This window comes from Xiphophorus hellerii, chromosome 17 (assembly GCF_003331165.1).
Source record: "Xiphophorus hellerii strain 12219 chromosome 17, Xiphophorus_hellerii-4.1, whole genome shotgun sequence".
Classification (NCBI taxonomy): Eukaryota; Metazoa; Chordata; class Actinopteri; order Cyprinodontiformes; family Poeciliidae; genus Xiphophorus; species Xiphophorus hellerii.
The window spans coordinates 10,061,313-10,077,404 of NC_045688.1; the positions used below are offsets into that span (position 1 = coordinate 10,061,313).

At 35.8% G+C, this 16,092-nt stretch overlaps 2 protein-coding genes across 6 annotated transcripts in view; one reads left to right on the forward strand and one right to left on the reverse strand.

Annotated features, from left to right (window-relative positions):
- Positions 1-55: 55 nt before the first annotated feature.
- LOC116736577 (endoplasmic reticulum-Golgi intermediate compartment protein 2-like) overlaps positions 56-16,092 on the reverse strand; it is a 16,878-nt gene continuing 841 nt past the window's right edge. The window contains exons 1-14 of one of the 4 annotated variants that reach the window (XM_032589111.1): positions 7,503-7,673; positions 6,228-6,361; positions 6,036-6,144; positions 5,298-5,344; positions 5,148-5,215; positions 3,955-3,995; positions 3,762-3,863; positions 3,590-3,685; positions 2,615-2,670; positions 2,162-2,260; positions 1,149-1,246; positions 907-1,069; positions 409-488; positions 56-324 (exon numbers count right to left, since the gene is read on the reverse strand). In XM_032589111.1, coding sequence (XP_032445002.1) covers positions 259-324; positions 409-488; positions 907-1,069; positions 1,149-1,246; positions 2,162-2,260; positions 2,615-2,670; positions 3,590-3,685; positions 3,762-3,863; positions 3,955-3,995; positions 5,148-5,215; positions 5,298-5,344; positions 6,036-6,144; positions 6,228-6,333 — 1,131 coding nt within the window. In that variant the 5' untranslated portion in view covers positions 6,334-6,361; positions 7,503-7,673 and the 3' untranslated portion in view covers positions 56-258. The other 3 variants (XM_032589110.1, XM_032589109.1, XM_032589112.1) reach the window with 3 other exon arrangements.
- kdm7aa (lysine (K)-specific demethylase 7Aa) overlaps positions 11,032-16,092 on the forward strand; it is a 34,303-nt gene continuing 29,242 nt past the window's right edge. For both annotated transcript variants that reach the window (XR_004342617.1, XM_032589106.1), the window contains exon 1: positions 11,032-11,163. Coding sequence is in view for 1 of the 2 variants with exons in the window: in XM_032589106.1 (XP_032444997.1) it covers positions 11,066-11,163 (98 nt within the window). In the remaining variant the exon portion in view is untranslated. The remainder of the gene's footprint in view (positions 11,164-16,092) is intronic.

Below are 16,092 nucleotides of genomic sequence, written 5' to 3' on the forward strand. Positions count from 1 at the left end.
CTGGTTGATACTTTACGTTTTAAGGGATTATCTCAATTTTTTAAAAAACGATAGATTTTCTTTGTTTGCATTCTTTTAATCTATTAAATAACAAATCATAAGACATCATTTTAAGCAATTAAAACTCAAATTTACAGCCACTAAAAACACTATTAATGCAGTTACCGGGGGAATATTTAACCTACAGTGCAATGAAGGAGATGAATTTTACTGAAACAAACATCTTCCAGAGATGATCGTCTTTAGATCACAGTGAGACTAGAGCGGAGCGTTTCCCACCAGAAGAGGAGTTTGGTGATTGTTCAGGTTATTCAGCTGCAGCTCCTGCAACAGATTCAGTGTTTAAAGCATTTAAACACTTCCATCGATGGGTGTGTTTATGTCCAGAGCCGAAACCACTGGACTCACCTGTCTGGGTCTGTAGGCGCCGAGTCTAAAGCGACAGCAGACGATGTCGAAGCAGAACCCGACCAGGCTGTGAAGCATGCCTTCAAGCAGGAAGACGGTTTTAAATATAACGGAGTATTTTTAACATGCATGCAGGAATTGTGGGTGATTATTCAAACACTGATGAGTTTGGTGGCAGCTAGAACATTAAATGGTTTTGATTTGTTTGGATGCTAAAGGAAACATGGAACCAGTGGTTCAAAAGTTCAGCCTGAGGAATTCAAGATAAATACAAATCAGCAATTCAGAAGTAACGTGAATTGTTCATGTTAAAACTTGATAAGTTCAATTCTGGAATAAATGTCAGGCAAATATAATAAAGATCAGACAGAAACCACGGATGGATGGATGAATGTTTGGTTGGATGGACGGACAGACGCATGGAGGTCCTGCTGTGTGGCTGGACAGAGTGTGGTCCTCCCAGGCTGCCGTAGCTGGTAAACATGGCCGCCGACTCGCCTGTGGTGGAGAAGATTCCCCCGACGATGCCGCAGAGCCGCACCAGGAAGCGTCCCAGCGCCATGTGCTGCTCGCTCACCGTCACCATCAGGGAGCTGGTGTCGTACTTCACGAAGATCCCCGAGACGCCATGGCTGCCCGCCGCGTGGTTGATCACCCGCTCCTCACACACACACACACACACACACAAAGTTAGCACACCCACTCAAGTTCACCTGAAGCAGTCGGGCCTGGCCACTCACTCGCTCCGTCACGGAGAACTGGTGTGTGTCTGCGGAGATCAGGTGTGTGTTCAGCTTGGTGGGAACCACTGTGATGAAGTACTGGTACATCTGGTTATCTGCAGACAGGAAAAAAACAGACACAAAACACTTTTTTACTTATTTAAATTAAAAACTGCATTTTACACTATAAAAACATAAAATCTTACCAAGTATTTTTGGTCTAGTTTCTATGGCAAATATCTTCATAAACTAGAAATAATACAAAACTAACTTACAATTAACTTTTCAGCAAGATATAGGAGCTTCTTTTAAGTAAATAATTCCTTAATATTTATTTTGAAAACCAATACTTCCACTGGTAGATCGTCACTTTTAACAAGATATTTTCCCCAGGCTATAAGTGAAAAGTTTTTAATTTTAGTAGTTTTAAGTCTGTAGTTCTTGAATATTGATGAAAAGTAACAGTTTCATTGGCAGATTTTTTTCACTTATGGAACATTTTTTTGTCTTATCTCTGAAAATATTTGTAAGAGTAACTTGTACTTTTTATCAATATCCAAAAATTATTAACCTAAAATAAGCTCCAATATAAGTTACATGCAAGTTACTTTGTTTTATTTCACGTGTACCAAGATATTTGCACTAGAAACTAGACCAAAAATCTTAATATTTTTCTTTTGCAGTATATGCATTTTTGTACTTCCACTTGGGTCTCGGAAAAAGAAAAAAAAACTTTATATATTTTGGTGTCTGAAAAATTTCAAAAACATCCCGAATGTTGATTCACAAATGAGCAGAAACTGACACTGACCTAGTAACCCCAGGGAAGCCTGGCCTGTTACCTAGCAACCATGATAGAGTTCCACTCGTTACCTAGCAACCCAAACCGAGTTCCAGCACGCTTGCTCAAAATAGGCAGAACTGACAAGAATAATTTTGTACAAAAGAGGTATACTGCACAGACGTCTTGTCATCTGTTCGGTTGATAAGACAAAAGGCGCCATGTTGTCTTTTAGATTGAATAAACTTACTGTTGTAGGTGATTTTCTCGGTGCCGTCCAGAGGATTGATTATGCCTGGAACCTCTTCGCCGAAAGATAAATGGTCAATTCGATGGGAGAAGTTGTATGCTACGGAAAGACGAGGAGACAAAAGTTGATCTCTGTTAGTAAACTGCAAAAAGACAAAGTTTTTAGTGCAAATATCTCACTACACTTAAAATAAAGCAAAAACAGCTTAGAAGTAACTTTTTAGCAATTTATGGGAGCTTGTTTTAAGTCAATTATTTCTTAGTACTGATTTTTAAAAAGTGCTAGTTGGAAGTGAAATGAACCTGCCAGTGGAACAAGACATATTAAATTACAATATGGGAAAAATGCCCTGTTCCACTGGCAGATTATTAAAAATATTTTCTGTCATTTCTAAAGTTTTTCATTTAAAAAAAATCCATTAAAATTGGACCTGGTAGAGAGGACAATTCTTACCCTCATGACTCACAAAAGCAGCGATGTGAGCATGGCCCTGCGGATGGTGAATCGGCCTAAAAAATACAAAATGTTAGTCAGGAGATTAACCTGACGTGTGTTTTTCTAACATTTTTGGAAATATATCAATTTAAACGGTACAAAAAAATCAAGGTAATGTAAATCTAGCTAAATGTTTTCCTTACAATGTAATAAATAAATAAACCGTGCAAAGTGAAAACACACCAGTAAATCCACCCGAGAATTAAGAAAGAATCCAACTAAGTATTTTTTTGTTTCTAGTGTAAATATGTTACTGCACTGAAAACACAACAAAAACTAACTTATAGGTAACTTTTCACCACGATGTATGAGCTTGTTTTAGGTTAATAATTATTGAATATTGATAAAAACTATGAGTTATATTGGCATAAGAGATTTGACAGTGTAACTAGTATTTTTATTAGTATTCAATAATTATTGGCTTAAGACAAGCTCATATCTTGGTGAAAGGTTTTTGTCTTAGTTCAAGTGAACTAAAATATTTGCACAAGAAACTAACAAAATACTTAAGATTTCATGTTTCTACAGTGTAAAGTTTTCCAGTAATTCCATTTGCGTTTCTACTGCTTCTTAAAATGGCCCAAAAAAAAAAAATAAGTTTTTGGCAACAAGTTTAGAATTTTTGGTGTCAGAAAATTTTCAAAAACTTCCCGAACTTTGAGTCATAAATCAGCAGACTGTTACCTAGCACCCCAAGTAGAACTCAGCCCGTTGCCTAGCAACCCTAGCAGAGTTTTGCTCAGCCAATTATTAGTAAGTTAATTCTGTCGTCTTTCATCTCACCTTAAAACCAACTACCAGGGTGTTTAATATTTATACACTTCTGTACATTTTTGTTGTTAAAATGGACCGAAATCATTTTCTTTTCCAAAGATGACATTAAAAATATCAAAAAATTGATATCTAAACATTATTTTCTGCATATTTCCTTACTTCCCTACTGTGATGTGTAGGTTTCCTGCCACCTTATTGACGTAAGCGTGTCCGTGAATCCTGCAGCCGTTGAGTGGCTCGTTGGGAGCGTCCTCCCTGAAACCCAGACCACACGTCAAACGTTTTCGCCGAGTTGTGCTTTACCAGCTGCCTGGTCTGAATGGAGACGAACCGAGGCGGCAGAGCGGTGGGCGCTCCCTTCAGCAGCGTTTTGTACAGAACCTCCTGCAGAGCGTGCTCCTCCCTCAGCCTGCTCTGAAGGAGACGCAGCGTCCTGAAGGACAAAAACGAGCAGAAAAACTGACATAAATTACCATCTGATCCTTAAAACATAACGCTGAACACTTACATTAAACTTCTCTTACCTTTGCCACAGCCTCTGTTGTGGGGATAATTCAAAAATAACCTGATTAAAAGCACAAAGATGAGGTGAGCAAAACATTTCAATGATTTCTTTCATCCACTCAATTTTCTGCCTGATCTAAGGAGCTGGAGCTGAAATTTTAACTTTTTGGTCCAAAATAATAAAAACATGTTTAAATACAGCGATATTTAAACAAACTGCATGTTTAAATCTAGGATGGGATATTATTGTCACTTGGAGGAACTGAATGTGAGTAACTGGATGTTTTCTGGTGGATTTGTTTTTATATTACAACAGGATAAAGTCAAAAATGAATTGTAAGGAAAAAGTTAACATTTTATTCAGTGACTAAAGTTGAATTATTAATGATAAAGTGGAAATAATGTCTTGAGGAAAATGTTGACTGCGGAAATGTTTCTAAGCTAAAAGAAAAAAATCTTTAATTTTATTCTAAAGTATGAAGTTGCTTTGTTTACACAATTCATGGTTTTTACAGTCAGGTAATTTTGACTTATTTTGTTTTTATTTAGTTTTTATCTTAAATATATAAGCAACAACAACTAAAAAAAACTTCACTCATTTTGTTTCTCAAAGTCACAAATTTCTTTCTTTTTTTATATTTTTTTTATATTTTATATTCTTGCTATATCGAGTTGCTTTTTTCCATGTTAATTATTGTTGCTAATGTGTTGCCATATAATTAATTTCCTTTACTTCCTTAGTTTGTTTCATGAATATTTGAATTTAATTTCTTGGATTGTTGTCGGGTTTTTTCTCTCTTTGATTCCTTGAGTCTTAGTTCAGATTCCTTTGGGTTAATTGGTTTCCTCGTTAAGTTTTCCTGCTACTCTCCGTCCCACAGCTGTTCCATGTCTCCTTTAATTAGCTCATCTGGTTCTTTACAACCTGATCCAGTATTTAAGCTCCTGATTTCTAATTTTTTTCCTTGTTTATTTTGAATTTAAGTTTTATTTTCCCTGGAAAAACAGAGATTGGTATAAGTCAGGAGTGTCCAAAGTGAGGCCCATGGGCCATTTGTGGCCCTTGAAATGATTTTTTTTTGGCCCATGACCACAAGTAAAGAATAGCAAAACTGAAAACAATTGATTTCAACAGTCTAATACCCTTTTCTTATTTTTGATTTATAGATTTCATAAAAATGTTGTTTATTGACACCCAAACAGGTGAACTCACAGGTTCGTACTGCAGGCCGTTGGATGTGATCATTGTTTCTGCCAGATCCAAGATGTCTGCTCCCACATCTGCAATAAAAACAGAAATAAATCCTGAGTTAACACATTTAAACACATTTAAACAGTTTAATGAAGAAAGTCAGCTACTCACGCTGGCATTTCATTGCTACTGTGACGTCCACGTTTATTCTTAGCTTACTGCGGTCAAGAAAAAGATGTATTTATCGCTCGGTTTAACATTTTTTATGTTAAAAATCTTAAAAGTTGACAATACATTTGAAAATTTGACAGTGTGTTATTGACTAGGCTATTTACAATACTAAAACACCAATGATAGTCTTTAAATAAGGCAAACAAAATGAAATATGATTAAAAAATATATATATTACCTAAGATGGACGATCTATAATTCTGCTTTTATTTTTAATTATGTCACTTGTGGTCCTCCATTAAAAAAATAAAATAAATATAATTCCTTGGAGACATGTTTTAGAAAAATATGCAGAGAAGATTCTGCTGCTTTGGTTCTTATCATGCTTTAAGTATAACAAAGATATATATAAAAAAAGCTTTTGCTTCTAAGTACTTTGTTTCTGTCAACACTTTGTGATTTTCTGATTGACAGGTACTTAAATATTGTTTATTTCTGTACCGTTTTGTCTTGTTTTTTTTTTTCACCAATGTTTCAGCTTTTTTTTTTTCTTTGGAAAGGCTGAAATTGACTGAAAAATACATAAATAAACTTTATTTTTCTGCCAGGCTTAACTTCCTAAACCTGGCGGAGGAGTAAGTTAAGCCTGGTGGCCCGCCAGACTTATAACACTTTGGGAGAAATCCTGTATTGTAGCAAATCTCAATGCAGCAAGCTAACGTATCAATAAATGCTAACCTGGAAAAATCTTTGTCAACTTCATAATCATACTTCATCCAAGTGTCTCGGTACACAAAGAACTCCAAGATGGCCAGAACCGCAATGGCGCTGAACGCTATGATAGACACTGCGGAGGAGACAGATGGAGTGGTTACTCTTGGTTTGTGTTTCTGGTGCCGGTTCTGTTTGGTTTCAGGGTTCTGGTCCCACCTGTACCCCCGGATGCAGACGTTTCCATGTAGCTGTCGGCCACTTTGGGGAAGGCGTCCAGCTCCTTCACCAGACTCAGGGCTTTCCTTCTGGACAGACGCCTCATCTTAGCAGTCAGGACGGCTTTCCAAATCCTCCAAACACAAAATATGTTTAAAATTAATCTACATCGTCATTTAAAGCTGCAGTCTGTAACTTTTATAAGAATATTTTGCTACATATTAGTTAAAACTGTCACTATGTTATGACAGTATATGGGACAGATAAAATGTGATAAAATTGCCTGCTCAAAACAACTACAAAACAACCAATCAGATTCAAGAGGCGGGTCTTAGTGCTGTCAATCACTTTCTCTGCTACCCTGTAGTTAGCAGAGCCTGTTGTGAATGCTAAGGCTAGTTAGCATAACCACAACTGAGAGTAAATAAACCTGTTTCCTGTAACTGTAAATCCTTTCTCCGCTATTAGCACATTTAGCAGAGCGTACATGAGGATGATTGTCAGCACTGGCTCCGATTGGTTATTTTTGGTCAGTAGCAGTGCATTTTTAGCAATAGTAGCTCTGGGAGAAAGTGGAAGATATTGACCTTGTCACAGATTATTTTTGTATATTATTAATATTAATAATATATAATTTAATTTTTATTAGTTTACATTGTTTAATTTAATTGACTTTTTATTAATTTTATTAAATAACTGTTGCACTTTTTATATTAATATATAAATTATTTCTGTACTTATTCTCATTTATGGCAGTCTTTTACCTCCTTAAAAACTTAATCAAAGTTGGGGGGGAAATTCTATATTCTGACATTTTTCTATTTCAAATACCTTTTACTCACATTTCTGCAGACTAAATGCAACATATTAAAATAATTTTAGCAAACATTTGGTTGAATACTTATTTTGCGTACATATGTTTTATTTTAGTACTTTATTTAAAAATAATAATTAAAAAATTTAATTATTCCACCATTAAGAGTAATCAACCGAGGAGGTTTTATGAAGCTATTAATAAAAATACTTCATTTGTTTATAGAGTCTCAATTAATAATAATTATTAAACATTAATTATACCATTTTTAATTGTGTCTGGACGTCATAATGACAGGAAGACGACAAAAAAAATTACAAATAAAAACTAAAATTGCTGGTTTGTTAAAGGAGCAGACTAGTATTCAGGGTGGAGATGTACATAAAAGTGACCGTTAACGGTCCTTTTCACACGTAATCGGCCTTCGCTGATGTGACGTCGATGTTTTTTAATCATCTTACCTGTTTTGTCATCCGGTCGGTCTTAAAATCAGCCCTCGGTTTCCGTGGCGACCAGCAGGGTTACAGTTGAAACGACGTTTGGTTGTTTTAAACGCAACATGTCGAATGATGTTAAACCGCGAGAGGCGGGTCGTCTTCGTCTGTTACACCGTTACGTGATGACGTAAACTGGTGCTGCGTAGAGCGTGCTCGGACTTGTAAACAGTAGTATACAATATCACCAGCAGAGGGCGCCTAAACACCAAAATCTATAATATTTTTTAGTTTGTGAAACAGAAAATTTTGTTTTTGAATTTTTTTATATATATATATGAGCTGCTTATAAAAATTATAATATTAGACAAATAGGACCTAAATAGATCCAAACAGTAGATAATTTGATTTGTTAAAGGGGAAGGGAAAAAATCTAAATCTTTACTTTTTGTCTATTTTTTAGTCCAAATACCTTAGTTACGGCAGAGTAAATAAGAAAAAAAATGTAAAAAATTAATTACGAGAATAAAGTTATAAAATTCCCAGAATAAAGTCAAAGCACTACGATGATAAAGTGGTAATAATATGATAATAAAGTCTTACATTACCACAATAAAGTTGTAATATTATGACTTTATTCTCATAAGTACTAGTTATAGTGAAATATTCTGCCAATGGAACTAATATTTTAACTTACAAATAAGGAAAATGTGGTATTAAATTAAATAATATGCCAATAATATTTTTTAAAATCAAAATTAACAAATTATTGACTTAAAACGCCCAATGAGGTACTTCAAACAAAAGACGTTTTTATTTTATAAGACACTGTGCAAAAATACAACATCTTACTAAGTATTTTTGGAGCTTTTACTGTTGCAAATATTTTATGAGACTTTTAAAAACAACAAAACTAATTTACAAGACTTTTTAGCAACAGATAGGAGGTTGTTTAAAGTCAACAGTTTCTTAATATAGATTTTTAAACACATATTAGTTCCACTGACAGATTATTTCACTTATAACTTGCACTTCAATATTAAGGAATTATTGCTCCTGTATCTTGCTAAAAAAAATCTACTTGCAAGTTAGTTTTGTTTCTTTTCAAGTGTGGCAAGATATTTGCACCAGAAGTAGAGCAAAAATACTTTGTTTTTGCAGTGTGTTAACTGATTTAATGCTATTTTCCTAATCCAAACTTACATTACATTTTCTTTCCCGTTCACAGTGTGAGTGTGTTGCACTTTGTTCCTTCAAAACATTGTCAAATCAGTTCAAATTAACTGATATCTACTCCCGCTAAGTGCAGCTAACTGCTAGCAGCTCTGAGAACTGTTTACATCCATAAAGTCAACAAACTGCAGATGAGTCTTCATGCATCTTCAGTGGACGCAGTGGAGCTGCGATGCAGAAGCAGCACAGATGGATGTGAGGGGGGGATGGGTGCTGTCAGCTCTCGGATCAGGCTGTGGGTCGGTGGTCCCATTGCTATTCAGCACGCAGGCACGTAGGGCATGTCAGACATCCTCCGCTGAGACACGCTGAGCGTCTGCGTTGTGTTTTGAATTTTTTTTTTTTTTTTTTTTTTTTTAAGCTCCTCTGAGCTGCTCAGGCTGAAAATGGATGCTGTAATGTGTGCAGCCATGCAAATATTCAGCGCTGGAATGAGTCAGAGAAACAGCTTTTGTTTGCTTGGCGAGATAACTGCATGTTTATAGGTCACTGATAAATAACTGCTGATTATGCATAATGGGATTCAGTTTTATTTTATTCTAATAAGCCTAATTGATTATGGGTCTACATTATTTAGATTAACTTCTAATTGTATTTAAAATGTACATTTTATTGACAGGTGAATTATGCATTTGGATTCGGACACCTAAATCAAGTGACGTAAACGGATTAATTCAATTTAATGTAATCTATTTTTTAATATGCCTGAGGTTTTTTTTTTATTAATTTTTTTTTTTAATTATTATTTTTAATTTTATTTTATTTTACAAGTAACCGAGCTAATAAAATTTTTATGTTATCGATAGGTAAATTATGAACATTTGTATTCAGGTTTCTAAATAAAATGAATTAATCTGATTAGTTAATTTTATTTTAATTTTTTATTTTAATACACCCAGCTGAGTAATTGAGTTAATAAAATTAGAATTTTATTGATAGTTAAATTATGCACATTTGGATTTCAGTACCTAAATAAAGTGAAATAATCAATTAATTTAAGCACATTTATTTTTATTTTATTTCAATAAACCTAAGTGAGTACCTGCGTCAATAAAATTAAAATGCTATTGATAGGTAAATTATGAACATTTGAATTCGGGCACCTAAATAAAGTGACATATTATTATAGTTCTAATTTTATTAAATTATATTTATTTTTCTTTTATTGTACCTAACTGAATATGAAGCTGAATGATTCTGATTAACTAATTTTATTTTCAACATTTTAAAACGTTTTGTTATAAAGAAGATGTGATTTTACAGGAAAAAAAAGACAATAAATAATGAAAAATATATGCACATTGACTCAATACACAAAAATCTACACTAAATTATACAACATTGAACTAAAACTCGACAAAAATTCACAATGAGATTTGGGTTTTGCTTTACATTTCTCTGTCCTGGGGTTCACTAATCCCTGCTTGTACTATACAATATTATATAAGGCTGATAGTCGTGATTTTACTTTTCAATATTTAGTAAAAAAAAAAATAATAATAATTCAGGAAAATAAACCTCAGTTTGTTCTTGAGAAGAAAAATCATGACAGTTTTATTATGTCATCCCTTTCTTTTTGGAAAAACCTATTGTTTGTGTGCCTACATAGACAGATGGAAATGAATAATTTGGAAACTGACGTCAGAGATGGGCTTCAATAGAACGGAGGATCTCGTAACGGGTCGGGATTATGGCAAGACAATATATCATACAATAATTAAAGGGGGTGGGGCTAATGACGTCACAAGATCTTTTTTTTTTTTTTTTCCCCACAAGTCTGTTGATTACATTGACTTAAAACATTTATTAGTAGATTAGGAGACACACCTACAATATATATTTTAGTGAGACAAACAGTATTATTCTGATGTTATTTTCTATCTACTGAACCTGTTTTTCCATTTGGAGGTTAAGAAAATACAGTAAATGGTAAATGTAGATATACCTTTGGTAGTTTTTTTTAGCTTTGCATTGAAAACATGTACATTAGGAAAATGTTTCTACCTACATTTGTAATTTTTTACATTTTGCTCATAAGTTTATGTTTATTTTTATGTTTGTCTCACGATTTTGAAATATTAAATCAAATGTTCAGATCAGATATTCGGTGCTTTTACAGGAGTAAACATATGTTAAAGAAGTACTACTTTAAATTTATTACAATTTTTGGACTCTCTACCTGCCTCAGATTATATGTTACAACGCTCTGCCATACAGCTCTGTCCTCGGCTTCATCCGGATGCCCCGTTATCACCTCGGGTGTTTCCGGATGTTTAAATTCTCACCTCGGGTGTTTCCGGACTGTGGGTTAAATCCCCGCCCGCTTCATTCCTGCGTTGTTTGGGGACAGTAGGAAGATGGCGGCGGCCCCGCTGTACTGTGTCTGCCGGCAGCCCTACGATGTGAGCCGGTTTATGATCGAATGCGACATCTGTAAGGACTGGTTTCACGGCAGGTAGGTTGTTTGGGATGTCTTCAACGGACGTGGCTCGGTGAAGGCGACAAACACTGGTTGTTTAGTTAGTAAAGCCGACGGTTTCTCCGAGCGGTGTTGACTGGTGGCTAAGTTAGCTTGCTAACACTAGCGGTGGGCGACGGGGGTTTTAAATCGTCTATTGACGCGACTTGACGAGCGAAAGTGGGGTTGCGATGTCTTCCACGTCGTTTTGAGCTTAAATAGGTTTTCTGCTGGACACATTAAATCACCCGACGTGAACCTGGGGGTCTTAAATCCCCTCGCAGTTGACGTTATCGAGTTAAATACTTATTTTGAGTGTGAATGTTAGAAGGAGACAGCGCTGTGTCAGTCAGCCCAATATCAAAAGCTTAGTTCAGTGATCGGAACATACAAAGCCTGCATGTTTTCTCTTCATAAAAATATTACAATTCACTGAGATTTATAGGATAAAGTGTTAGAAAACTCATTGAGTAGCTTCAGTCTGTGTGACCTGATTGTGAAACGTGAACTCAACCTTTAGAGTTTACTTTAAACTTAATTAGATTCACCTCACTCCGTAGTTTGTGTTTGTTTGGAAACACTCTGTAGGGTTTTTGTTTACTTTACAAACACTTCTAGAGTTGTTTTGATTTTCAAGAAAAAATACATATTTTCACATAATGTTTTCAACTAATTTGTTAGAGCCCAAGGGGCTTGTTATGATTGGGCTTTTTGATTGACAGCTGGAGAAATTTAAATCCCTCTTTCAAGCGGAGGAGCCACATGGCAGGAGCCCCCTAGCGGCTGACAGCGGGATAATTTAAGGAACCAAAGCATGTAGTTGTCCTCAGGTTACTTCTTTGTCCTACTTTCCACTTTCCTTTTTGATTTACTGTTCTCATTATGATCTCAAGTGAGTTACTGTTGCGTGAGATTGTCATATGATTCATATCGTGTGGGTGTTTGTTGCATGAATTTATTGTTGTGTAATATGACCCAATCATCTGCACGCTTGGTATCCAACATTTTACAAGTTAGTCTGATACCGTGAGCAACTTTGGAGGTTTAAATTGTAACATTTTATGGCATAAGAAGACGTATTTGCTTGCTTAGTTGTACAGGATGTTTGGCTGCAGCTAACGATTATTTTAGTAATTGGTTATTCAAATGATTAATTGATTAGTCGGATAAAAAACTGGCACATTCTGCAGATTTTTCAGGTAATTATGTGAGCTTATTTTATACAATATTAAAAATACGTAAGAAAATAAACATTTTATTGCCTAAAATGCAATAAGTGAACGCTTGATAATTTGTAGATTGACTAATTTTTGATTCATAATTGGATAGCAAAAGATGCTTAATAGGAGATTTTTGTTTTTGTCAGGTGAAGCTAAACTATGCCACTCTATTAGTTCTGGGTAGAACATGTTTTTTTAATCTTAAATGGAAAATTAATATTTTTATAAAGTTTTGCTTAATTACTGCTCTCATTCACTAGTACTAAGTTAGTTGATGATTATTTAAGTAACCTATTAACCACTATTAACCGTTTCAGCTTTAACAGGATGTAGATAAAAGTAGTAAATCAGGTTGAAGCAGTCAGTCTGATTTTCAGCAAGTCTTTTTTGTTTGTTTGTATCCTCCAGTTAATAACTAATTGATTACTAAATTGTTTGACGATTATTTCAGTAAATCGATTAATCACGATTAATCGTTTCAGCTCTAACAGGGTGTAGTTAAAAGTAGTAGTCCAGGATGTAGTAGTTGTCCTTAATTATTCCTAACGGACCAGGGAGTTGGGTATCCCTGACAAACTCAGTTTTGTTTGGATCAGGGCTGTCGTCATAGATTTTATTCACTTTCTGCAGTGCTCACTTTTTATCTCCGGGGCCCAGAGGCTGACCTAGACCATGTATTGACTCAGCCTGTGTGGGTGCATCTCCACAGCAACTGTTTATGAATACAACAATCTGTTTCTGCTCATGCTGAAATGACGGAAGCCGTTGCGTAACCAACTATCGGGTGTCCTGCCAGAAAACTTGGCTGTCACAATTTGTGGCTCTCCAGAGCCAGAAAACACTCGCTGTGTGTGTCATGTGCCAACACGAAGGAAGGAACAAATGGTCCAGGTTCCCCCATTGATGACTAATGGACACAAACGCACAGGGCGCACCTCCAAAAGCGGCCGCTTTTTCCAACCTCTTTCCCACGAGCCTGGCCAGAAGGAAGGGGGATATTCTCTGGCAAGTCGATTGAGTGGAAATGAGAGGAACTCAGACTCCCAAATGCTCGTTTCTCCGCTTGTTGGCTTGGTTTGTGTTTGTGTGTGTGGGGGGGAACGTTGTCTTTCTCCCTCGGTTGCCGAAGTGTTCCCTGTTTTCTATCGCCTGGGTCTTCTGGTATCCAAGTTCTGGAGTTTATCAGTGCCAGACGAGTGAACGGCAACGTCACCAGGCAACAGAGAAGTGTGTATTCACCTCGATGCACCCGTCCAGTATTTTCTCAGCACCAATATCTCTGGGTAGCTGCAAGTTTTGTTTGGAATTATTTCTATTTGCCATGAAACCTTAGGTTTTAGCAAGGAGATGGAAACAATTATTTGTTGAAGAAATGTTTTCCAGTAGCTCACCTTTTGACCCTTCTGCTGCTTCTCTGTGTGCTCTTGCTCTTACGACTGGTTGTGTTGCTCTAAAAACCCATTTTTGTCTATTTATTTTCACATTTTGTCACCTTGCAACCACAAACTTCAATGTGCTTTCAGTGATTTTATCTCGTAGACCAACACCATGTAGTGCAAAGTTATAAAAAATACCTTCATAAATATGAAAAGTGCTGCAAGCATATTTCTTTAGCGCCTAAATAAAATCCAGTGCAACAACTTGCCTTCAAAAGTTACCTAAACAGTCGATATTCCTAGAGTTGTCATAAAGACGGCCATAATTTTAAACAGAAAGCTTTTCTTGGATGACTGCAAACCTACTGAGACATGTACATCCAATTAATCAGAGAAGCAATGCAGAGATTTGCTTTTCTACAAATAGAAATGGGCAGAAATGTCGAAACCTTGGCAGGCAGCTGCAGCAAAACCTAGTTTAAAGTATTTACTGTCCTGTAAAATCCCAATGAATACCATCGATGTTTGTGGATGTATTGTGATAAAGAGTGGAAAATTATGACCGCTTTGATTGGGTTTGAGGTTTTGAAAATTAATTTTTTTTGAAAATCTAGACTTTTAATTTTTATTTCACTAATGCACTCCTTGGGTTTCCATTGTGATGGGTGATGTCAGCTCGCCAATGGCCGCCATCTTGCTTTTCAGATTTTACTTATTTGGACTTTGAAGTCAGGTCAACTCTACAGAATATTAGGGCCAATATTACGAGAATAAGGTCATAGTATTACAAGAATAAAGTTGTAATGTTACAGAAACAAAGTTGTAAAGTTAGTGGGATAAAGTCGTAAGGTTATTGTAGTAAAGTGGTGAAGTTACCCGAGTAACCTCGTAATGTTTCCAGAATAGAGTCACTAAGTTGTAAAATTACCTGAATAAAGACGAACTTTTATGAAAACTCCGACACGTAAAATAACACAATTTAATGAAAAACATTATCTCTTGAAGTTATACTTTGGTATACGTTTTACAGTTAATACTTAATACCTAATAGAAATTCGTAAACTTTTAACACATCGACAACAAATTGAGCAGCAAGACTTTGAAGCGAGTCCATTATGAAAAAAGAAACACTTCAAATCCTAATGACTCTAGAAGCTTTTCTCATTAAAGCAACTTTTTTCTCGTAATGTTAAGACGTTGTGGTAAAATTGCGTGTTTTGTAACAACATCCTCGTAATTAAACAAAACACCTCGTAGTCTGGCCCTAATACTCCATCGTCCAACTCACTAAGGGTGGACTGAAATAAAAGCCACTCTGCAAATCCTTAGCAGGTCAAGTCAGATCCCAGTGTTGATTTCAGGCCCTCCCATTGTCTGATTTCCTGACGGTGGGGGTGACGATAGATCGGCAGTCCGTGATGGGACAGAGGGAGGTGATTGATGGGAGGTCCGGGGAGCCAAGTTCAATGGACGATCCGTCACTGTCCAACAGAGTGTGAGCGCACTAAAGAGAGACGGATTGCCTCAGCCGAGGGCCTTCTTCGTGTTTACCCAAAGTCTAAGTGGATGTATAGATGAAAGAAGAGATATCGCTGTCCCTGATGGAGATGTTCAGATCGTAGGTGTCTGATAAGTTAAAGAGAGTTCCTGTTTATATTCATTGGGAAGTTGAGTCTAGGAACCATGGAAACAGCATTCGGTTAAGCTTGATCAATATTAATAGACTCAAAAGCTCACATATTGATTATTAGTCAACCAAAATTACGATGTCTAGGGATCCCTCAAAAGTCTTAAATTTGTGTATCTAAAATTAAGGCATTAAAATACCTTAAATTAATTGGAAAACAATGAGTTGACCTTAAATATCCAAATCCCACGGTTTAAATTTAGTGTTGTCTGGACTATTTATAATGCCATATTGTATGTAGTTTTCTGTTTTCTTGTGGGAGTATATCGTGGTGTGCAGACATCTTCACTGCATTCTGTGACTCAGAAGCTAGCAGCTAGTTGGCTTGTGCTAACTAGCTGCTAATGTATTCTTGCTAACTAAGACTCTAGCTATCCCAGATCTTAAATTTTGTTGTGGCAGGACTATTTAATTTCATATTCTATGTAATTTTCTATTTTTTTGTGGGACTTTGAGTTGCACACAGATATCTTCATTGCGATCTGTGAAAACAACATGGTTACAATTACCGGTAGCTAGCTGCTAATAGAGAAGCTGTAAAACAAGATGGCCGCACTTGGCGCGTTGACATCTCTCTGAACAATGGCTGAGCAGTGTTATAGATTTTTTTTGATTAATCAAATTTTTGGATTCTGAATACTTA